General features: G+C 47.9%; 1 protein-coding gene across 2 annotated transcripts; it reads right to left on the bottom strand.

Moving 5' to 3' along the window:
* Nucleotides 1-6,890: 6,890 nt before the first annotated feature.
* Nucleotides 6,891-14,286, bottom strand: LOC120388128 (DELTA-actitoxin-Aeq1c-like). 2 transcript variants are annotated; one of them, XM_039509748.1, is made up of 3 exons: nucleotides 13,591-14,286; nucleotides 11,618-11,788; nucleotides 6,891-9,108 (listed from the first exon to the last, which is right to left on the bottom strand). In XM_039509748.1, the coding sequence occupies exons 2-3, from the start codon at nucleotides 11,716-11,718 to the stop codon at nucleotides 8,661-8,663; spliced, it is 549 nt and encodes a 182-aa protein (XP_039365682.1). In that variant the 5' UTR covers nucleotides 11,719-11,788; nucleotides 13,591-14,286; the 3' UTR covers nucleotides 6,891-8,660. The 2 variants fall into 2 exon arrangements, with proteins under 2 accessions (XP_039365682.1, XP_039365683.1); XM_039509749.1 differs by having other exon boundaries at nucleotides 13,858-14,286.
* Between the last annotated feature and the right edge of the window lie 10,451 nt (nucleotides 14,287-24,737).

Genomic DNA, 24,737 nt, shown 5'->3' with positions numbered 1-24,737 from the left:
GTGTCTGGCTCAGGGGACACTGCCTCTGATTGGCTCCCTTCCATACTGCCCGCCTCCTGGAGAAGGGCAGCCAATCAGGATTGCTGCCAGTGTCCCTCCACCCCTCAGGAATCGAGAGGTATTTTTGTGTGGGGGATGGGCAGATGGACACATTGCTCACAGGAGGGGAGGAGGGAATGGAAGGAGCTCAGCAGCTCATGGCAACTCTGCTCCCCCTCCCCTGCTATGAGCAATGGACCAGTCTGTTCAACCCTTCTCCTCTCCCTCCCGGCAGCATCCAGCCTGGTAAAGGGACAGGAGGGTTAAGACCCCCTGGAACTCCCAGAAATCAAAACTGATGTGGGGCTGGGTGGAGGGGGGCATGATGAACTGCTGGCTTGGGAGAAAGGGCCGCTGTGGGGCTGGGAGCACAGGATTCCTTTATTACTGGGTTTGGGGGATTAAATGGATGTTGTCATGTGTTGTGTATTTCATTGTCATGGTGGTTGTTCCTATGGCAACTGAGTTAGAGTACTAGGGGATAGCCCAGCCAGTATTGGCTGGTTTGGATAGTTCAGTGTGTGAAAACAAATGGTTGCTTTTTAAGAATTACAGTCTCTGGGCTCATGTGATTTCTTCCTAAACCTGCTGCCCCCAAGGATACAACAACACCCACTACAAGCTGGCACCACCTTGTTCCCACTTCCCTCACAACTCCTCCCCCACTCACTTCTCCTATCGCCTCCCACTGCGGAGGCGATGCAGGCCTGTGTGGGTTTCGGAGTCAGACATCTACTGCCGAGCTGCGGGCAAGGAAGAGATGGGAGTCAGTGGGCTTCCCGCACCCTGTCTGATGGAGCTGTGGTGCCAGCCCCATCTCTCGTCCCTGCTCCGGGTGCCTTCTAAGGGCTTGGCAGGAGTGCAAAGTGCCAGTGCCTTTCCCAGGCACGTACCCCTCAGCCACACTCAGCCTGACTCCCACCCTGCCCAGCCTCTTCTGCCCGAGGCCACACCACTGCTGGCTAGTCTCTGCCCCCACCCATGGATCCGACTGGGGCGGGAGGCGATGAGAGTTTGGTCGGGGCCATGGGGTGGGGGGCTGAGAGCTTGGCCCTGGCTGGAGCCCCTCCCCTGTTCTGCCCCATCACCTACAGCCCCTCTCATGGTCCAATCCCATTCTGTCCCTTCCCTCACGCCCCGCTCCGCGCTCCATCTCCTTTCACCCCCGCAGGGTTGCCAACTTTCTAGTTACTGAAAACCGAACACCCTTGCCTCACCCCCTACCCTGCCTCTTCCCCCAAGGCTCTGCCCCCACTCACTGCTCTCCCCCCTCCCTATGTTGCTCTCCTCTCCTCCCGCCGCTCACTCCCACCTCTCCCTGGACTCACCTGCTGAACGGACGCTGCCAGGTTCCCTTTTCCACTGGACGTTCCAGTAAAAAACTGGGCACCCGGCAACCCTCCCCCATTTCCCCCACACCTGAAGACTAGAAAAGCTCTGTGCCCCTGATGCAGCCCTGGGGCCACGGCCAGGAGCGAGAGCTCTTCCAGCCCTGGGGCCATGGTGGTGGGGGAGATTTTTCCGGAGACCCTAAATCCGCCAGCCCCCAGCAGCACAAGGTTTGGGGAAGCTTAGCCTCCACCAGCCTCTGTTATGCGCTGCCCATGGTTTGTAGCCACATTTACCTGCTGGAGCAAATTGAAGCATCTAGGGATGCTGGGTGCAATCAGGGAGGCTGAGCAGGAGCCTGTGTTAGAAAGGCTGGGGCTAGCCATGGCAGTTCCCTCTGCATTTCAGTGGGCGTGACACTGCTGTTGTGACTATTAGAGAGACAGGGGCACAGATGTTTGGGGATCATACTTAGGAGACCACGGGGAGGAGAGGGCAGCAAAGGAGGAGATGGAGAGAAGGGAGTCTGTAGAGACTGGGTGTCTGGGGACAGGGCTGGAGGTCTCATGCCCCTGGCTGTGTGGGTGGCACAAGCTGGTCGGGCTTTTCTTATGAATGACAGGGACTTTCACTGGTTATGAGGAACCAGAAAATAAGTAACAATAAGAATGAATGGAGCTAACGGGGAAGGGGGGGTGAGGAGTTTACAATTGCTGGAGTGCTAGCAACAGCTGTGCTAACGTCTCCATACTGCACTACACAGACCTGCTGCCTCGGGTCTGCGGCTTGACCTGCATCCACACTGCAACATGACAGGGCTTGGATGGGACTCAGACTCTGACCCATTCCCCAGCAGGGCCCAAGGACACAGATCCTGAGTCCACGCTGATGTGATTTGTGTGTGGACAGAAGCGGGGCTTGGGATCAAACCCAAGTCTGAATCAGGGCTTAGGGCCCAGTGTAGACATACCCTGAGAGACTCTCAGCACACGAGGGCTCACCCAAATTGCGGGCCAACCTGCTCCATGGTGGGCGCTGAGGTGCACTTCTCCTCCCGCTCATGCCAAGCCTGAACCAGCCAGGTGACACAATGGGAGATCAGTGTTTGGGGAGGGCGCGTGGCCAGTGTTTTCCCCAAAAATTGATACTGGGGGGTATTCAAATTTATAAGGGGGGGAATGAGGGCCAATGAAGGGTGAGGCCGTGAGGCCAAAGGTGGGCTGTATGGCACCATAGTAAAAACTGAAAACTGTTCCATGACCATTTTATTAGATTTAACTCATGTTTTAAAATCATCACACAAATTAAAGTTGGCTATTCAAGCCTTCTGTGAAGCACTATATCTACATCCTTCTTGGTTTCTTGTTGTAATTTTGCACAGCTCTGTTAAAGTATATATATTTCCCCCAAAAGCACCTGCTGACAGATGTGCTGGGTGTGTTGCAAGATCCACGTATGTCTGTGAGCAGCCTCTGCTTTGCCACTGCTTTATTTGTGTTTTGTGATTTCACATTATCAGCCCAACCTGCTCTGCCTTTTTATAGTTTTCCCCCTTTTTGCAATGTTTTTATAATGTCATTGTACATGTAGGTACAAGTAATGAAGGGAAAAGTAGGAGAGAAGTCCTGAAAGCCAAATTTAGGCTGCTAGGTGAGAGATTAAAGTCCAGGATCTCCGTGGTTGCAGGTAAGAGACGTACAAGGTTCAGACAGAGACATCCCTTCGGGGGTGGGGGGGAATTTATTAAATTGCACCCAAAATGCAAAAAACCCCTTGGAATCCAGAAAGACGCACTTGGGAATTCCTCCCTGTGGGGTACCCTCAAGCCCTTTCTCCCTCCTCTGGGGAAGAGCTGAGAAAGAAAACAAAGGAAATTAGCGGTTGCTAAAAGCTAATCAAACAACATGCACAAACCTCTTAGGACACCAAAAATCCAATCCTGTTCTTAAAAAAGGTAAATTTTATGAAAAACAAAAAGAAAGAAAATACATCTGAAACTTAGGCTTTTGCTAGATTTTAAAAGAGCAATCCCAAAAATTAAGCACCCAAAATAGCTTTCTTGGGGGTCCAGCTTAAAGGTTACAAGCAAATAAAAGCATCTGGGGTTAACACAGAGGAGTTTACAAGCCTTAAAAAATAAACAAAAATAAACCTAATCACGTCTTTCTAAACATTCCTTATTTACTTACATATTTGAGGGTTTTAAATAAGTAATTCTAGGTATGAGCTGATAATTTCTCATACCTGGCTTAAAGCTGCTTATAGCATTGCTGCTCCATGTCTCCTTCCTTCCCGGAGAACCACAACAGACACAAAGGGAAAGCTTCTTTCCCCATTTTAAAAAGTTCTAGCCTCCCATTGACACTTTTGGTTTGGTGCCCACTCTCTTTTCTTTACCTGGAGGACTTGTTAACCCTTTACAGGTAAAGCAAGCAGAGAACAGCCACCAAGAGGGATTTTACAGATAACTGACTAGCTGGGTGTCGATAAAAGGGAGCTACCACTCCCTCTTCATTTATCACAGGATCCCATACCAGTAGCATTTAACTTCAAAAAGAGAAACTACACAAAAAAACGAGGAAAGTAGCTAATGGAAATTAAAAGAAACAGTCACAAGGGATAAATGCCTGCAAGCTGCACGTAGACTATTTTAAAATGCCATAATAGAGGCTCAACAAAGCCAGGGCCGGCTCCAGACCCCAGCGCATCAAACGCGCGCTTAGGGCAGCGTCCCGCGGGAGTGTGGCACGTGGCTCCTGTGGACCTCCCGCAGACGTGCCTGCGGAGGGTCTGCTGGTCCCACGGCTCCAGTGGAGGCATGTCAGCAGGAGGTCCACCGGAGCCCAACCGCCAGAGTGCCTCCCGCGGCGTGCCTCAAATCCTAGAGCCGCCCCTGAACAAAGCGTATACTCCAAATAAAATAATACAATAAAAGGACCAAAAAATTACCCCAGGAGTAAACAACAATGTACAAGAAATGGTTAGAGGCATAAAGGCAGCCTTCAAAAATTGGAAGTCAAATCCTACTGAGAAAAACAGACAGGAGCATAAACTCCGGCAAGTCAAGTGTAAAAGTATAATTAGGCAGGTCAAAAAGAGAACGTGTAGGGCAACCAGCTAAAGACACGAAAACTAAGAGCAAATTTCAAACAATCAGTGGGGCCACTGGATGGTGGAGGTGCTAAAGGAGCACTCAAGGAAGAAAAAGTCAGTTGCAGTGAAGCTAAATGATTTTTTTTTTTTTTGCATTCGTCTTCACTGCAGAGAATGTGAGGGAGATTCCAACACTTCAGCCATTCTTTTTAGGTGACAGATCTCAGGAACTGTCCCAGAATGCTGAAGGAACTCAGATATGAAATTCCAGAACTACTGACTATGGTATGAAACCTACCCCTTAAATCAGCCTCTGTCCAGATGTCTAGAGGGTAGCTAATGTAACATCTATCTTTTAAAATGGCTCCAGAGGTGATCCTGGCAATTACAGGCCAGTAAGCCTAACTTGAGTACCAGACAATGTGATTGGAAACTATAGTAGAGAACAAAACTGTCACACACATAGATAAACACAATATGTTGGGGAAGAGTCAACAAAACTTTTAAAAGAGCAATCATGTCTTACTAATCGATTAGAATTTTTTGAGGGGGCCAACAAACATGTAGACAAGGGTGATCCAATGGGTGTAGTGTACTTGGACTGTTAGAAAGCCTTTGACAAGGTCCCTCAACAAAAGCTCTTAAACAAAGTAATGGAAATGTCCTCTCATGCATTGGTAACTGGTTAAAAGATAGGAAACAAAGGGTAGGAATAAATGGTCAGTTTTCACATAGAAGAGAGGTAAATACCAGGGTCGCACAAGGATCTGTACTTAGACCACTGCTATTCAACATATTCATAAATTATCTAGACCAGTGGTTCACAAACTGTGGGTCAGAACCAGACATGCCAAACCCGTGGGGAAAAAAATGCAGAAATTGGGCTTGTTTTTGGCTTAATTGGCTTGTGAGTTGCTTGTTGGCGAGTTTTGGCTAGTAGCTTCTTTTTTTTTATCGTCTTCTGGCAAACGGGGCGGGGGAGGGGAAAGCAGAGGGAAGTGGGGGAGAGAGTCGGGGTGAGCAGCAGGCCCACCACAGTTCCAGACTGCACGCCGGGGGGATCCTTTCACATTAAGTGTTGGGGTTCTTAGGGACTGGCTTGTTTTTGCCTTGTTTTGAAATGGGATTAGCTTGATTATTGGCTTATTGTGAAAGTCGGGTTGCCTATTTACCGTGTGAAAGTTGGCAAGAGTGGTCAGGACCCTAAAGTGGGTCCCGTCCCTGTTCTAATGGGGTCGCCAGAGCTGGTGTTAGACTTGCTGGGGCCTGGGGCCAAAGCAGAAGCCCGAGCCCCACTGCCCAGGAGCTTCAACCCTGACTGGCGGGGCTCAGGTTATAGCCAACCCCGCCCCGTCTGTGGCTGAATCCCTTGGACTTTGGCCTCCCCACATGGGGCAGTGAGCTCAGGCTTTGGCTTTGGGCCCCCATCCGCCCTGGGCAGTGGGGCTTGGGCTTTGGCCCCCCCCAGGTGTGGCAGGGCTCAGGTGCATTCAGGCTTTGGGCCCCCTGTGACGAGGCGGTTCTGGCGGGACCCAACTGAGAGTGCCAATTCAGGACCAATTGGACTGCTCAAACAGGGCAGTCACAGCCCTAGGCTGGGGTTTTTCCACCTCTAAGGCAAACCAAACCAGCCAGACAAAAAGGACTTCGGTCTCACCCCACCGGCTAACCACAAGTCACACGAGCAATTTCCTTAGACACTCCAGTCTCCCTAAAAGATGGGCCCTAAATTAGCTGTTACCACTCAAAAAAGAGATCTTGGAGTCCTCCTGGATAATTCTCTGAAAGCATCCGCTCAGTGTGCAGCTGCAGTCAAAAAAGGTAACAGAATCTTGGGAATCATTAACAAATGGATAGATAATAAGACAGAAAATATCATATTGCCTCTCTATAAATCCATGGTACACACACATCTTGAATACAGTGTGCAGATGTGGTTGTCCCATCTCAAAAAAAATATGTTGGAAATAGAAAAGGGCAACAAAATTGTTTAGTGGTATGGAACAGCTTCAGTGCAAGGAAAGATTAAAAAGAAAAGAGATAACAGAGGGGGGATTGTGACATACCCAGGATACAATCTGGACTGATGAACTGCTGTGTCCCCTCAGCTCTCTAAGTTGCGGTGCCTTTTACACTGCTATTGTGTGAGTGCTGCAGCCAGCCACTCAGGAGTTACACTGCAGAGGGACACCAGGAAACTCCCAGTCCCAAACTTTCCCCAGGTATGTACTTCTTGTACTGCCGCGCACCCTCCTGGACAATATAAGCTCACAGAAAGTCCGGCTTTTATTAATAGAAAATGATATGCACAAATCCTGTTACCCCAAATGGAGTTTTCCCAAACACTTCAATGCAAACACACTGGTTTAGATTAAACAATAAAACAAGTTTATTAACTACCAAAGGATAGACAAAGTGAACACAGGTAACGAGACACAAGTCAGAACCGGTTACAAGAAAAATAAAAGCAAAATGCAACTAATGCCTAACTTAACAAACTGGAATGAATTCAAAGCAAGCTCTCACACCACATGTTCCAGCAGTTCTACTGACTGAACTTTCAGTCAAGATCCCTCCCCTGGTCCAATGCTCCTTCCTTTGTTCTCCAGGTGCCATGGGTGCCATGGGCACAGAGAAAGGGAGGAATGATTTGCGGCATCCGCCCTTCCTTCTTTGAGAAGAATCTCCAGCTGAGGTTCAGGAGACAAAAAGTCTGTGTGGATGGAAATGCCAAGCGCTTTCTTTGTAAGATGAAGTTTTTTGAGGGGCCACTCCCCAGTCTTCGAATATGTCTTACTAACACCATGCAATGGAATTGTATAACTTTACATACAATGTTGCTACTCTCATTTTATCAGGACAATCACGGGCAGCAGGTATCATAGGCAGGGGAAGGTTGTGCCTCCCAAAAACAAACCTGGCGTGGCCCCACCCACGCTCCACCCTCAATCCCGCTCCTGCCTTCTGTGGCTGAGGCTGGGGTAGGCAGGCTGAGGGTCGTGGTGCGCACAAGACCCCTGGGCTGGGGCCACGTCACACCATGCCACCCGTACTACCGGTGCTGGGACCATGCTGCCTGCCCAGCGCTCCAGGATTGGGGGAGCTCCAGTTGCACTGCCCACCCGACCAGCACTGGGGGCATACAACATACATGCAACATACACGCAAACTGTGAAACTCGTTGCCAGGCGAGGGGGGAACCTATCACAGTTACTAGTCAAGATGGTACCCCATGCTCCAGGTATCCCTAAACCTCTGACTGCCAGAAGCTGGGACTGGACAACAGGGGATGGATCACTCAAAATTGCCCTGTTCTGTTCATTCCCTCTGAAGCATCTGGCACTGGGCTAGATGGACCATTGGGCAGATGCAGTATGACCATTCTTACGTTATGATCTTATCTACTTATCCCTTTCTTTTGGTTTCCATTAGAATGTGTAACTTTTATTTAAGTAGCTTAGCCAATTATATTTTACCTGGCAAGCACACATGCAATTAAAAACAACCTTATACAGCTCTACCCAAAGGCCAGGATCTGAAACATATTTCCATGTACAAGAATTGTAGCTCTTATTTGCTAATAATTCTATATTCTCTTTTTTAGCATTACTTTTTGCAAAGCTTTCTGGGAGTTTTATCACCATGATAAATGCTTAAACTTCAGGTCTTCATATGACAACACCTGTTATTTTGGAGGTTAAAAAATAAGCAAGAAACAAAACGTTTTAATAAAATGATGATAAAACTCTGGAGACCTTGATATTGCCCAGCCTGGGTAGACAGACATGGAATATTAGGGTTGCAAGAGACCTCAGAAGAACATCTAGTCCAACCCCCTGCTCAAAGTAGGACCACTCCCCAGCTATTTTTTTTGCCCCAGATCCCAAAATGGCCCCCTCAAGCATCGAACTCACAACCCTGTGGTTAGCACATTAATGCTCAAACAACTAAGCTATCCCTCCTCCCATGTGCTAGTGCACTAAAAACAGCACTGTGGACACTGTGGCATGGGCAGCAGCTCAGGCTAGACACCCAAGTACATCACCAGGAAGTCAGGTGAGAGTGCACTTGGGTGACTAGCTCTTCCCAACACCCACACCGCTCTGGCCATTCTTAGTGCACTAACATGAGCAAAGCTAGCACATCGCTGTCTACTCAAGCTGAGAGAAAGAAAGTCACTATTTCCCACCAGCAGCCCCCTACTTTGTCATATTGGGGCAGGGATTTTTTTCCTCGATCTGCACTTTAATGATGGACTTATATTGGTTGGACATGGTGGCCTTCACCTGGATCTTCTCATTGGTCACCTCCAGCTCACCATCCTTGCCATCAGTGAGCATCATTTTCTGGAAGGACTCGCATATATAGGGAGGGTCATAGCTGTACATGTACTGGTAGAGGCGCTCCATGCTGTCGAAGTGCTTTCTGCCAGGGAAGACCTCGAGGGCAAACTCATTGCGGTATTGCACGTGGTCATAGGGGCTGGAGAACATGATGGCCAGGGTGAAAGTATCGGACTCGTAGCTCAGCACCCCGACACTCCCGCAGGCCGTGCCACTTGTTTTCACAAACACGCAGCTCTCTGAAGAACCGGGGGAGATCTGGGGCACAGGCTCATTCTTGACCCAGCCACTGAAACAGTAAGTCCTGGAGGAAAACACCATGGGGTTCCTTCATTACACAACATCCCGAACAATAATTAATAACTGTGTCCCAGCAGCAGGGGAATCCTGAGCCTAGGGGCTGGGGTGGGTCACAGTCCAGCCACTACATCTGCAGAGGGGACACACAGGTCGCTGGACAAGAGAGCACAGCCCCACCTCAGCCAGCCCCCAGGGCAGGGGGATCTTTCCTGCATGACCAAGGCACAAGGTAGTGGAGATAAGGGCTGGCCCCCACCCTCCAACCTCACCTGGGCTGGGCTCTGCCTCCCCCACTGCCCTGCTCCCCGCTCACACAGCTGCAGCCTGCCGGGTGGGAGTGCCTGCTGCAGAGCCTGGGCTGAGGTGCTGGAGCCCAGCAGCTTCCTGCAAGCTCTGGGATTGGGCAAGGAGGAGCCCTCCAGCCTCCGAGATAGCAGCAGCCAGGCTGGATCTAAGGCAGCAGGAGGAGCCAGAGCTGCCCCTCTGGGGCTGCACATGAGAGGGCTGGGTGAGGGGGGGCTCTAGGTGGCAGGGTGTCTCTTGGGGGGCTCTGGGTTTTTACTGGGTGGCAGGAAGCTCTGGGCATCAGGGTGTTGACTTGGAGGGAAAGAAGGGGGAGTCTGGGTGACAGAGTTTATATTGAAGTTCTGGGTTTTCCTAGGGTGTTGGGGACTCTGGGTGGAAGGATTTTTAGTAGGGGTCACTGGCTTTCACAGTTTTTGTAGGGGGTCTTATCTGGGCTGGGTGTGTAGCGATCTAACTGTAAAGGGGAATTTAATATGGTTGAGGTGGGGGCCAGTTGGTGGAGTGACCTTCCTGTCAAAATTCCCCTTGGGGGTTTGATTTTGAATTTGATTGTTTTCTCACAGATTTGTTGCTAATGTGGATGAACGCCAGCCGGGGCTTGTAGGTTTTTTATTTTTTTTAAATCAAATCTGTACTGGATAGCTAACGAAAGTTTTCCTTTGTTATTTGATATACAGACCAATGGCTTAATAAAAAACCACCTTTGTTTCAATAAATATATTGGGCTACTTTGGGGCTAGTATTTAAATGACTTTGGGCTATTAATGCAGTAGAAATCTGGCAACGCTGAAAGCGTTACATGGTTCTGCACATTATGTTATTAACTAAAGTGTTCAGAACCATACACAGCCGTATGATGTGTGTGTGAGTACACGTGTGTACATGTTTGTATGACTATGTGTGGGCATATACGTGTGAGTGTACATGACAGACATACATGTATGTGGAGGTGGTATCCATGTGAAATAAATACACTGAACACCTTTACATTACAACACAGGCTTATCACAACATCACCTGCCCCCAGTCCATCTCCCAAGAGGCTTCCAGCAGCTGTTTCCTTTCAAATCATCAGGCCAGGGAAACATTTCCTTCTTCTCCCTCCCCCCAACGAAAGTGTGATTTCCCTCTGAACACCCTCAACCCTAGTCCTGGACACATACAGGGGTGGCAGGTTTGTATAATTTTTGGTGGTGCCCAGAACAGATCCAAGTCCTGACCCCCCACCTTGTAAGCCAATATATATATATATATAAAAATAATATAAAAATGTGAGGCCTCTAGGATGGGGCTGGGGATGAAGGGTTTGGGATTGTGGGAAGGGCTCGGGCAGAGGGTTGGGTGCGGGGGTGAGGAATGTGGGGGGCGGGGATGAGCGGTTCTTGGTGCCGGGGGAGGCTCAGGGCTGTGGCAGAGGGTTGAGGTGCGGGGAGGTGAGGGCTCTGGCTAGGGGTGTGGTCTCTGGGGTGGGGCGGGGCCAGGGATGAGGTGTTTGGGGTCCAGGCAGGCTGCCTCCGGCTGGGGCCAGAGAGGACAACTCCCGCCAGCCCTCTCCTCGCTGGCGGCAGCGAGTTCCGGGGGAGGGGCTCCCCTCATCCCCCTGGCAGCACACTCACCTCACACCACTGTCACTGCACGTGCTCCTAGGGCCCCTCTCAGGTCCAGTAAGCCCCGTCGTCTCCCCTGTGTTGGGGGTGGGGCTGCCCTCACATGTGCGCCTGCTCCCCTGCTGCTGCCCCTCACTCTAGCCTCACTGGGGGTGGGGGATGGGGCTGCCCCTTGCCCAGCGTGGGGCAGGAGCGGTGAATGCGGGTGGGGGTTCCCCCTGTGCTGGTGGAGGGTCCCGCTGGAAAAGGGAAGGATTCATCCATCTCAGGTGGAAGGGCAGGGTCAGGGTCAGCCTGCCCTGGCATTAGTGGTGGGGGGCGCTAGGACCCTGTGGTGGCAGTTGATGCTGGATTTGGCAGAACAGAGCACAGTGGGGAGCTGCAAGGGGCAGCAGCCCGCTGCCCAGGACGCAGTCAGGGACACTAAGGGGAGACATGTGGGGGCATCAGGTGGGGTCAGGGGAGAGATAGATGGGTTGTATGGGGACTGATAGATATTCAGCAGCAGACACATACCCCACACCCTGGCACATCTGTATAGACACCAGCCGCAAACTGACTTGCGAAGCCACGTGGAGGGGGCTATGGGAGCCTGCTTACCGGGGGTTCTCGAGGGTATCGCCTCTGGTGTTGTTGGTTATCTGGATGCCCACACACCGGTAGACATCCACTTTATCAACCAAGTCTTCAATGCTAGTCATCTCACAGCAATGAGGGATTGTTCAGCAGCAGCTCCTGCAGAGCACTGTTAGACCAGCAATAGAAGTCTCCCTATGGGATGGGGAGCAAGCAGATTCCAGACACAGTGTTGGTATATAATACTCTAAATGCTCTTTATTGATTACAAAACAAACCTTACTCACGCCACATTCACACCCCAAACATACTACAGTAACTCCTCACTTTAAGTTGTCCCGGTTAACATTGTTTCCTTGTTATGTGGCTGATCAATTAGAGAACATGCTCATTTAAAGTTGCACAAGGCTCCCTTAAAACGTTGTTTAGCAGCCATCTGCTTTGTCCACTGCTTGCAGGAAGAGCAGCCCATTGAAGCTAGCTGGTGGGGGCTTGGAACCAGGGTGGACCGGCAGCCCCCTTGTCAGCTCCCTCCTCCCCTAAGTTCCCTGTGCGGCAGCAGCCCAGCAGGCTATAGATTGCTGGGCAGTTCAGCTGTCCCTTCCCACACTGACATGTCCTGCTCCTGCCCTCTGCCTTGGAGCTGTCCCCGGGAGCCTCCTGCTTGCTCTGTGGGGGTGGGAGGGAGGGAGCAGAGGGGGTGCTAATGTCAGGGTGTCCCACTCCCTCCTTCCGCCCCTCGCCCCCACTCCTGTACCTTCTCAATGGAGCAGGGTGGGGACACCAAAAGGCTCAGGAAGGAGGGAGCTTAATGGCAGAAGCTGCTGTCTCAACTTGCTGATCTACTTAAAAAGCAGTGTACTTTGTACATGCGCAATGTACTTAAAGTGACAATGTGTGTTTCTTTCTCTCCTACACACGGTGTGTGTCTCTGTCTCTCTCTGCCATGCCCTTGTTGGGATATGCAAGGGTTAAAGCAAAAAGTTGGGAAACTGCTGGTGAACAGAGATGGCATTAGGGAGTAAAGGCACAGGCAAGCACCACTTCTGTGCCTGACAGATAAAATGTAGGTATTTCTCTGTGTTTAATAGATTTAGGGCTACCCCTCTCCCGTCCATAAGAACATACCTAAGAACGGTCGTACTGGGTCAGACCAAAGGTCCATCCAGCCCAGGATCCTGTTTAACGCCAGTGGCCAACGCCAGGTGCCCCAGAGGGAGTGAACCTAACAGGCAATGATCAAGTGATCTCTCTCCTGCGGTCCATCTCCATCCTCTGACAAACAGAGGCTAGGGACACCATTCCTTACCCAGCCTGGCTAATAGCCATTAATGGACTTAAATTCACGGAGGTTATCCAGTTCTCTTTTAAACACTGTTATAGTCCTAGCTTTCACAACCTCCTCAGGTAAGGAGTTCCACAAGTTGACCGTGTGCTGCCTGAAGAAGAACTTCCTTTTATTTGTTTTAAACCTGCTGCCTATTAATTTCATTTGGTGACCCCCAGTTCTTGTATTATGAGATGAGGAGACCACATCTGTACACAGTATTCAAGATGTGGGCGTACCATTGATTTATATAAGGGCTCCCGCTCGCCTCCTCAGGCCCCCTTCTCCCACTGCCAGCTCCACTGTCCGCCACTGCCCGCCAGCTCAGCTCGTCATCCCCCCACACCCCTGCTCGCCTACTCACCCTTCGCTCGCCTCCTCAGCCCCCCACCCCCGCCACCGGCTCACCTGCCCCCCCCCCACTGCCCAGCCGCTCGGCTCGTCATCCCCCACGGCTTGCCTCCTCACCCCCTGCTGCCCACTCGCCTCCTCAGTCACCCCTCCCCCGCCACCAGCTCACCCTGACCCCTGCCACTGGCCTCTTCACCACCCCACCCGCTAGCCAGCTGTTGGCTTGCCCCACCCTGCCACTTGCCTACTCACCCCACGGAGGCCGCACTGAGCATGCCCAGTAACCTTCCCTGTTGACACTACCCTCACTTCTACTTACGATTTGCGGTCTCCTCTTAGGAGGCGTTTAAAAGGATTAAGCCAGGTGGTAAATCGCAGCGGGGAGGGGTCTCAGGGTCTGAGCAGGGGGCAGAAATTTCCTGCCAGGGGGGATCAAGCTATGTAGGTAGCGGCAGAAGAGGGGCTGAAGGGAAAAAATCGCGGGTGGGAGGTGGTAGCCGGGGTTAAGTCCAGAGGGGAGATGCTGCCAGACCCTGTGCGGGGACAAAACCCCCGTTTAGGGAGGAGGAAAGGGGGGAACAATTACCCCGTGGGATGAGCCACCTGCTGTGCTAGTAAATATAGCAGGGTGTGGGGTGCAGAGCAGTTTTTCATTCTTATAAGATGCTGCATGTCAGCCTTGGCACAGAGGGCGGGTTCCTGGGGCTGGGTTCTTAAAGGTACAGGCCTCCCAATTCCTAGACTGTCAATGCTTAGACACTGCAGTTCCTCTCTAGCTTATACAAGTGCTGCAGGGCTACGCCAGGAGACTGAACACTATGAAATATTGAACAGACACTCCCTCCCTCAAACTCTGCCTCTCACATTTGGAGCATTTAAGAGTCTTCTATCAGTTTCTATGTCTATATGAAGTCACTGCAGCTCCTTTCTCTTCTATTATGTGCTGAGGTGCTAAACTCCCTCCCAGAGCCCATAAATCCGCATCCCCTCCTGTATCCCAATCCCCTGACCCAGGTGTTGTGTATTTGGTTGTCGTGGTAATAGAATCCTGTGTTGCTATGGCAACTGATTAGATTATTAGGGGATAGCCCAGCCAGTTTTGGCTGGCTGATGGTTAGTTCTGTGTGTAGCAATAAATGGCTGCTCCAAGGTTTACAGCTCTCTGTGTCTCCAGTGATTTCTTCCTAAAACTGTTGCCCCCAAGGATATAACAACGTGGCAATGAGGATGGGATCTCTGTGCTGCCCCAGCAACAGAAGGAAGTAGAAGTTAAGCTACCAAAACAAACCTTGTTTGCTGCTGGAAGGGAGTGAGAACTGGCTTGTTTGCACTGACTGTGCAAACTGAAACTAAAATCATGGCTACACTTACAGGGCCACTGGAACCTTTTGAGGAGACTATAGAGCAATGACATGTGTATACTGAGCATTTTGAGCTTTTTGTTATTGCAAATGACATTACAGAAGAGAAGAAAGTGCCAATATTCTTCAGTATTGTAGGGGCTAAGACTTACTCCCGGATACACAGCTTACTGCACCGTGTTGAGCCAGAGACTAAATCTTACAGTGACATAGTGGAAATCCTGGGGTCCCAAACCACTAGTGGTTTTCTCCCAAACCACTAGTAATTGCTGAAAGATATTGGTTCCACAAAAGAGACCAGAAAGAAGATGAAATAGTTGTACAATTTGTAGTAACTTTGAGAAAGCTAGCAGAACACTGTGAATTTAAGGAGATGTTAAATGATGCCCTGCATGACAGGTTAGTGTGTGGCCTGCACAGTGAAGCTATACGGAAGCGCCTATTGAGAGAGGCTCAGCTTACCTTACATAAGGTCATTGATATTGCTGTCTCCATGGAACTGGCTACAAAGGAGGCACAATCCAACGGTACATCCCCTAGGGTGCATATGGTGTCACAAGAACCTACCCACAAAACTGTGAGGTGTCAGGAATGTTACTGCTATGGTAAGTCGGGTCACCAGGCATCAGAATGCTGGTGTAAGGACCTGGTGTGTCAACACTGTGGCAAAAAGGGACACACTGCGTGTGCCTGTAAACAACAGAAAAAGAGGCCTGTGGTCTGGCCGACCAAAAAGGGAAATCTGCATACCCTAGAGCATACCCAGGCTGGCCAAGGAGATACCTCCTCACAAGAAGAGCCCCTCCATGTTTTGTCCTTGGCAGTGGGTTCACATGAATACTGGGTAACCCTGTTGTTGGACAGCCAACCTATACGCATGGGACTGTACACCGGTGCAGCCGTTTTGCTGGTCTCAGAGACTGTATAAAGAAAAGGGTGCCTGATTCAGGGCTGGCTAAGCGTGGTTCTGCTGCCCTTTACTCATGCAGTAAGAATAACAACTTGTCATTAGCCCTGTTACTAGAGTGACCAATAACCCAACACCAGCCAAAATAGTCACCAGGGAAAGCAGCCCCACCTGCTGGACAGCGTGGGCGTGTCTATGCAAAGCCAGTCTGCTCCCAAAGGATTCCCCCGGCTCATCACTAGAGGGCAGGGGAGAGCTCACTCAGACCCCGCTGACACACATTGCAGTGAAGTGACAGATTTTCAAGGATGACAAAATATTTTCCCAGCAGCGCAACTGGATTCCCGTAACTGTGACAAACCTCTTTCACTTTCAGTTTATCCTCTCTTGGACACAGAGGCTGCTCTGCTCAGATCAGGGGTGCTCCTATAAATGTTTTCCCATGGCATGCACATGTATGGTGTGAGCCAGGGAGATCCCAGGTGTCACCACCCACCCCTATGGAGCCATCCCTGCTTCAGCCGCTGGGCCCCACACATCACCCTGCCCAGTACTCTGTACACAGGACTCTTAGCCCCCACTGGGTAGCAGAGCAAACTGGATGGGTCCATCCTGAGTGGCACCGCAACCTCCACAATGCCACTTGGTTTGGGGGCCCTCTCAAACAAGGATGTGGGGCAAACTGCCCTTGTTGTTACCTTTTGCCCCCCAGTGGTCCTGCTGCCAATTATATGCACCGTGTGTAACATGCATACAGCTGCAAGCACTGCGGCTCACATGTGCAATGCACAGAGTAGGCTGAAATAGGAGGCCTGAATACGGCAGGGCATGCTGGGTGTTGCTGTGAGGAAGCAGCTGTTGGACATTCTGCCTGTCAGAGCCCAGGGCTGGGTTCACCTGCACTTCTGCACCATGGGGGCTGCACTGCACGGGGGATATCCCAGTGCTCAGCAGCTGCAGCACCCACCCTGCCCTGGTCCAGTGTAGCAGGGAGGGGAAATTCCCCGAGAAGGCGGGAGATCTGGCCTGGGTGGTGCTGGAGGGACTCAGGGTCCGGGGCATGTGAACAGGAGTGGCCAGGGGGCCAGGGCCCTCTCACTTTTTACTGGCCATAAGGGGACTGGAGTGGGGAGGGGACATTGAGGAATGAGTGGAGGGGGGGCCTCATGGTAAGAGACAGTGAGGGACCAGGGGGAAGGGGTAGCATGGAGGCAGGGCCTCTGGGAGAAGAGGTGGCACAAGGGCAGGGCCTCCGGGGACGGGGCAGTCTAGGGGCGGGAGCTCAGGGAGAAGGGGCGACACAGGGGTTCAGTCGCTGCCTTTAGGGACCTTCTGCCGTTCCTGCTTGGGGTCACCACAAATCCCAGATCACCGCGCAGTCTCATCTTAGCCATGCTTTGGGCTGTTGCTAGCACCACCAGGCAGCCCGGAGGGGGAGGGGTGTGTGCAAGTGGGGCAATTTGCCCCAGGCCCTGGGGCACACTTCTGAAACTCCAAACCATGTTCAGGTTTTGGCAGACTTATTTCAGCTTTTCAATTAAAAATAAACGCAACAAATTTTGAAGGAAAGCAGACATTGTCCGTGATTTTTTTCTGCTTTTTAAAAACCCCTAGTTTAGATCCAGAAACAGTTTTGATGGCACATATTTGTCCAACCCTTTTAATGAGCTTTAGTGCCTTTTAGCACTAGCTGATGCTGAGAACCAGTGATACCTTGTCAAGAAGTTTTCTCAAAACTGGATTTGTGCCGAGATGCGGAAGGTTTATTTTTCCCATGGCCACCCATGGGGAGGGAGCAAGTGGGGCAGTTTGTGCTGGGCCCCGCAGGGGCCCCCACAAGAATATAGTATTGTAAAAAAAATTTATGGAAGGGGCCCCTGAAATTGCTTTGCCCCAGGCCTCCTGAATCCTTCTGCTTTCTGACTTTTTCCCATGGGAAAGTGTGAAAATACTTTTTTTTTAATTTTACTTTTCTCTCACCTCTTTATATTTTTCTTCCTTTTTTTTCCTCTTCACTGGAAAAGGCAGGAAAATTAAAATTAAAAAAAAATGAGAGAAAGAGGAAGAACCCTCTCTCCCAAAAAAGAAATTAAACAAATTTAAAATGAAAGAAAACTTTATTGTACTGTTATTTTCCTCACCTCCTGAGCACTGCTGTACACATAGAAAGAAGGCAGGAGTTTAGGCTTAGAAACAAAGTTAACATTTTGTTGCTTAGAAATTATATTACAAGATTGACGTTTGGATTTTGCAAGGTTAAAATAATTAGTTTTACTGAACTTGTTTACAGTAAAGTTTCTTTACCTTAAGTTTAGCATATTCCTTTGGTGCTTTTTTAAAAAAAAAGTTTCTTCCTTGTTGAGATTGATTTGATTTATAAGAATTTAAAAGTGAGTCTTGTAGCAGGATTTTTTTTCTTTCTGCACCTGCTTTTTATGTATTGTGTTTTTTACCACTCTGATTTGCTAGTACTGCAGACTGTTTACACTTAAATGGTAGTTTCTGTCACCATCCTCCCTCTTTTGCACATTTGGTTTTGCAAAAGAATTGACTTTTTTTTTAAGACCAAAAGAAGGGGTAGAGAAAAACATTTAGATACAGATTGTTATGAATAAGACACATTTATACTTGAAATATAGCTAGCCAAATTAATAGTTTTTTTAGTCTTTGAAGTGACAATCAAATTATTGAACATAGTATAATGTTACATTAAAAAAGTCTCTTTTTCATGTCAGGTGGTGATTTTCACTCAGACAATTCAACTACAGGAACTGTGTGTGTAACACGCACAGAGTAGATTTAACATAATTGTTAGTTTTAAGAAGCATGTACATTTAAACAACAGAACAAGGTTAACCATTACATAATAAATTTTCACAGAGATTTAACAGCACACAATACAATTCCACATTTTGAAAAATACACTACAAGATCATTATAACCCTAAGGCCAGTACCTTTTAGAAAACAGCCGAATAGTTTTAGTAGCTGGTAATTACTAAATTAGTCTTAATACACAAAAATCCAAAATTACAGTGGTCTCTAAGTAAAAATAAATGACTGAATTTAGACACAGATACATAATAATGAGGTGTTAGACTGAAATCCTATTACTTAGTCCAATTATAAATTTTAGGGAAAAAAGTTTGTGCTTATGTCTGCTTTGCACATGCAGAATTAAAGAAAAGAAAGAAAAGAAGCAAATACCCATTAAGGAACTGTCAAAAAAGAAGGAATTAATAAAAATAGAAAGAGAAAAAGCAACACATTTTAATACACTGCATACAGCAGCACGATATTTCAGTTGCTTTCATAAGAGGTTACCTGTCCACATTTTGCATAATTTGTGGAAGCTTCCTGCTTTACCACAGCTAACTGTTTCATAACTGTCTCAACTTCTCTTTGACCTTGTAACATCCTACTGGGTTTTCGGAGTATGTTGTAGCTGAAATTTGTACTGATTTTATCTCTTGCTTTTCCTGTTTACTTTTGCCCTCTGCCTCTGAGTTATACAGAGAACAAGCAGAACCCCAGAAGCATTTCTCAGAATTTGTGTCCCATGCAAATAAAATGCTCCTATGGTCAATTACATACTTACTACAGAGGATCCATCATCCCATTCTCAGTGGCCAACTTTATTTCTATGTCTTTATAATCAGGTGTTCCGGTACTTCCCATTTCTTAGCATTCCATTATCAGTACGGTTTTGAATCTCATCTATTTCTTATGTATATATATTTCCCCCAAAAGCACCCGCTTACAGATATGCTGAGTGTGTTGCAAGATCCACTTATATCTATAAGCAGCTCGAATAAACCTCTGCTTTGCCACTGCTTTACTTGTGTTTTGTGATTTCACATTATCAGCCCAGCCTGCTCGGCCTTTTTATTGTTTTCCTCCTTTTTGCAATGTTTTTATAATATGATGGTACATAGTAGGTATCAGTAACATAGGGAAAAGTAGGAGAGAGGTCCTGGGGGCCAAATTTAGGCTGCTAGGTGAGAGAAAATGCTTCCAGTTCCACACGCAGGGCCTGTTAGATGGGCAGATCTCCAGGGTATCAAAGCGTGAATGAGACGATGGCATAGGGAGGAGGGACTGAGGTTTATTAGGATCTAGGGAACCTTTTGGAAAAGGAGGAGCCTGTACAGGAAGGATGGGCTCCACCTAAACCAAAGTGGAACAAAACTCTCAGTATGAAAAATTAAAAAGGTCGTAGAGGAGCTTTTACACTAAGGGCTGGGGGAAAGCAGACGGGTGCAGAGATGCACATGGTTTGGACAGAGACATCCCTTAGGGGAGGATTTATTAAGGGGGACTTTCTTTATCCCAGTAAAGAAGAGAGGATAGAAGTTGACAAAGTACCGGCAGTAACTGAAGAAAAACAAGCCAAATGAAGAAGAGTCCCATCCAGTTACATCACGGGAAGGCAGACAACTAAATATTGACAAATTTTATAAGTGCTTGGTTACAAATGCTAGAAGTTTAAATACTAGGATGGGTGAACTTGAGTGCCTGGTATGAAATGAGAATACTGGTACAATAGGCATCACAAAAATTTGGTGGAATGATGATAGTGAATGGGACATGGTAATGTCAGTGTACAAAATACGTAGGAATGACAGAGTAGGTCGCCCTGGTGGGAGAATGGCACTATACATGAAAGTAAGCATAGAGTCAAATATAGTAAAAATCTTAAATGAATCAAACAGTACCATAGACTCTCTATGGAGAGAAATTCCATGCTCAATAAGAGAATAGCGATTGGCATCTACTACAAACCACCTGACCAGGATGGTTACTGTGAAAAGCTCATGGAGATTAGTCTACAAAAACAGAAAACCCAATAATAATGGGGAATATCAACTATCCCTATACTGACAGGGGGGAGGGATAGCTCAGTGGTTTGAGCATTGGCCTGCTAAACCCAGGATTGTGAGGTCAATGCTTGAGGGGCCACTTAGGGGATAGGAGTAAAAACCTGTTAGGGGATTGGACTAGATGATCTCCTCAGGTCCCTTCCAACCTCAGTAGTCTATGACTGGGTATATGTTACCTCAGGACAGGATGCAGGCATAAAATTTCTTGGCATCATTAATGACTGCTGCTTGGAACAATTAGTTCTGGATCTCACAAGGAGAGAGGCAATTCTTGATTTACTGCTAAGTAGAGCACAGGATCTGGTCCAAAAGGTCACTATATCACTCAGTAATAGCAACCATAATATAATTACATTTAATATCCCTGTAGGGGGGGAATATAAAAGGATCCCATACCAGTAGCATTTAACTTCAAAGAGGAGAACCACACAAAAATGAGGAAATTAGTTAAATGGAAATTAAAAGGGACAATCACAAGGGACAAATGCCTGCAAACCACATGTAGACTGTTTTAAAATGCCATAATAGAGGCTCAACAATGTGTATACTCCAAATAAAAAAATACAAAAAGAGGACCAAAAAAAAATGCCCCCAGGAGTAAACAACAATGTACAAGAAATGGTTAGAGGCAAAAAGGCATCCTTCAAAAGTTGGAAGTTAAATCCTACTGAGAAAAACAGAAAGCAGCATAAACTCTGGCAAGTCAAGTGTAAAAGTATAATTAGGCAGGCCAAAAAGAGAACGTGTAGGGAAATCAGCTAAAGACACAAAAACTAAGAACAAATTTTTTGTTAAGTACATCAGAAGCGGGAAGCCTGCCAAACAATCAGTGGGGCCACTGGATGGTAGAGGTGCTAAAGGAGCACTCAAGGAAGAAAAAGTCAGTTGCAGTGAAGCTAAATGATTTTTTCTTTTGCATTCGTCTTCACTGCAGAGAATGTGAGGGAGATTCCAACACTTCAGCCATTCTTTTTAGGTGACAGATCTCAGGAACTGTCCCAGAATGCTGAAGGAACTCAGATATGAAATTCCAGAACTACTGACTATGGTATGTAACCTACCCCTTAAATCAGCCTCTGTCCAGATGGCTAGAGGGGTAGCAACACCTACCTTTTAAAATGGCTCCAGAGGTGATCCTGGCAATTACAGGCCAGTAAGCCTAACTTGAGTACCAAGCAATGTGATTGGAAGCTATAGTAGAGAACAAAATTGTCACACACTTAGATAAACTAAACTTTTTGAAGGGCAATCACACCTCACCAATCTATTAGAATTCTTTGAGGGGCCCAACAAACGTAGACAAGGGTGATCCAATGGGTGTAGTGTATTTGGACTGTTAGAAAGCCTTTGACAAAGTCCCCCAACAAAAGCTCTTAAACAAAGTAATGGAAATGTCCTCTCATAGGCTAGTAACTATTTAAAAGATACGAAACAAAGGGTAGGAACTTCAGCCCTAAGTGGCGGGGCTAAAGGCCTTGGACTGCGGCCTCCCCACATGGGGCAGTGAGCTCAGGCTTTGGCTTTGGGCCCCCCTCCGCCCTGGGCAGTGGGGCTTGGGCTTTGGCCCCCCACCAGGGGTGGCAGGGCTCAGGTGGGTTCAGGTTTTGGGCCCCCCCTCCTGGAGTCATGTGGTAAATTTTGCTGTCAGAAGGGGGTCACGGTGCAATGAAGTTTGAGAATCCCTGATCTAGACAAAGGTGTGGAAGTGAGTTGGGAAAGTTTGCAGTTGATACTAAATTATTTAAGATAGTTAAACCTTGGGAGGAATAGCTCAGTGGTTTGAGCATTAGCCTGCTAAATCCAGCGTTCTGAGTTCAATCCTTGAGGGGGCTAAAATCTGTCTGGGGTTTGGTCCTGCTTTGAGCAGGGGGTTGGACTAGATGACTAGAAGGAAAGCATAATCCCACAAATACAAAAAAAAAAAAAAGGTGGTCTAAATTATCTGTTACCACTCAAAAAAGAGATCTTGGAGTCCTCCTGGATAGTTCTCTGAAAGCATCCGCTCAACGTGCAGCTGCAGTCAAAAAAGGTAACAGAATGTTGGGAATCATTAACAAAGGGATAGATACTAAGACAGAAAATATCACATTGCCTCTCTATAAATCCCTGGTACGCCCCCACCTTGAATACTGTGTGCAGATGTGGTCATCCCATCACAGCAAACATATGTTGGAAATGGGAAAGGTTCAGAAAAGGACAACAAAAATTATTAGGGGCATGGAACAGCTTCAGTGAAAGGAAAAGAGACAACGGAGGGTATACCCAGGATAAAAAGAAAAGAGATGACTAATGGGAAATTGTGACATACCCAGGATACACTATGGACTGATGAACTGCTGTATCCTCTCTAACGGACATTGCCTTTTACACTGCTATTGTGTGAGTGCTGCAGCCAGCCACTCACGAATTACACTGCAGAGGGACAGAAGGAAACTCCCAGTCCCAGACTTTTCCCAGGTATGTGTTTCTTGTACTGCCGCGCAGCCTCCTGGACAATACAAGCTCACAGAAAGTCTGGCATTTATTAATAGAAAATGATATGCACAAATCCTGGTATCCCAAATGGAGTTTCCCCCAACCCTTCCATGCAAACACACTGGTTTAGATAAAACAATAAAACAAGTTTATTAGCTGCGAAAGGATAGACTTTAAGTGAAAAAAAGTAATGAGACACAAGTCAGAATTGGTTACAAGAAAAATAAAAGTACAATGCAACTAATGCCTAACTTAACAAACTGGAACAAATTCAAAGCAAGCTCTCTCATCACATGTTCCAGCAGTTCTACTGACTGAACTTTCAGTCAAGATCCCGCCCCTGGTCCAATGCTGCTCCCTTGTCCTGCAGGTGTCCTGGGTGCCATGGGCAGAGAGAAAGGGAGGAATTATTTGGGGCATCTGCCCTTCCTTCTTATTGTCCTTTCTCTTCTCTGAAGCATCTCCAGCTGAGGTTCAGGAGACAAAAAGACTGTGTAGATGGACACACCAAGCTATTTCTTTTCAATATGTAGAATTTTTTGGCTGCTCCCCAGACTTGGAATATTTCTTATTAACACCATGTAATGGAATCTTATAACTTTACATACAATGTTGCTACTCACAATTTATCAGGACAGTCATGGGTGGCAGATATCATAGGCTGGGGAAGGCTGTGCCTCCCTAAACAGCCTGACATGACCCCACCCATGCTCCATTCCCAGGCTCCCGCCTGCCTGCTGTTCCCTTCTGTGGCAGGCTGGGGGCTGCAGTGCACACAAGATCCCCGGGCTGAGGCCATGCCACACTATGCCGCCCATCCTCCCGGTGCTGGGACCACGGTGTCCTCCCAGGGCTCCAGGGCAGGGAGTGCTCTGGTCGCATCGCCTGCCCTGCACTGGGGCTGGGGATGCTCCAGCCGGGCCACCTGCCTGAGACTGGGGGTGCATGGGAAGGCTGGGGGTGTGTGCTCCAGGCTCCAGAGAAGGAGGGGGGCAGAAGGTTGGGGCTGGGGCTAGCCTCCCGCAACAGCATGTTCACCCATGAGGACAATATTAACCAGCGAGTTATGACTTTTCAAATTTTGTACAAAGAATATTACAACAGTGTGAAAGGGGTGAATACAGGGTACAGACCGCCACTGGAGTCTATAAAACCATGAATGGTGCAGAAAAAGCAAATAGGGACGTGTTATTTATCAAATAAGGAAGGGTTTATCTTTTTCCTAACACAAGAACTAGGGGTCACCCAATGAAATTAATAGGCAGCAGGTTTAAAATAAACAAAAGGAAATATTTCTTCACACAACATACACACAACCGGTGAAACTCATTGCCAGGGGATGTTGTGAAGGCCAAAATTATAATGGGGTTCAAGAAAGAATTAGATAAGTTCATGGAGGATAAATGGCTACTGTGGCATTACACCCCCTATTCTTAATAGCAATATTGTTATGATATGATTATGGTATAACTATAATGTATTTTATGTAAGATAGGTCATGTAAGATATCATTGAAAATATTATAATTCACTGAATATGATTATCCTATTTGTATGCATGTAGCATTGTGGTATCTAAAGTTAGGAATATTTTCTATGCTTCTTTTACAAATGTGTTTACACCTGGGGAATGCTCACTAGACAGAATGAAATCAATCTAGATAGCTGGCTGGAAACAGCCATTAGCAAGAATAGGTCTTAGAAGAAGCTAATCTCTGACCGGGAGCCTTCCTGAGGATGCTGCAAACAGCCTCTGACTCATGGCTGCTTTGACATGACCAGGTCACCTGGTACAGGGCTCCATCCATACCAATGTTTTTCCACTCACTGGCATGGGAACAAAAC

The sequence above is a fragment of the Mauremys reevesii genome, linkage group 22 (assembly GCF_016161935.1).
Source record: "Mauremys reevesii isolate NIE-2019 linkage group 22, ASM1616193v1, whole genome shotgun sequence".
Classification (NCBI taxonomy): Eukaryota; Metazoa; Chordata; order Testudines; family Geoemydidae; genus Mauremys; species Mauremys reevesii.
This window is presented reverse-complemented; position numbering and strand designations above follow the sequence as displayed.

What these genes read in the sequence shown, in the direction of transcription:
- LOC120388128 (XM_039509748.1), bottom strand. Translation starts at nt 11,718, where the DNA reads ATGACTAGCATTGAAGACTTGGTTGATAAAGTGGATGTCTACCGGTGT. An exon ending in GATACCCTCGAGAACCCCCG is followed by an intron (nt 9,109 to 11,617) that starts GTAAGCAGGCTC and finishes GTTTTCCTCCAG; the next exon opens with GACTTACTGTTTCAGTGGCT.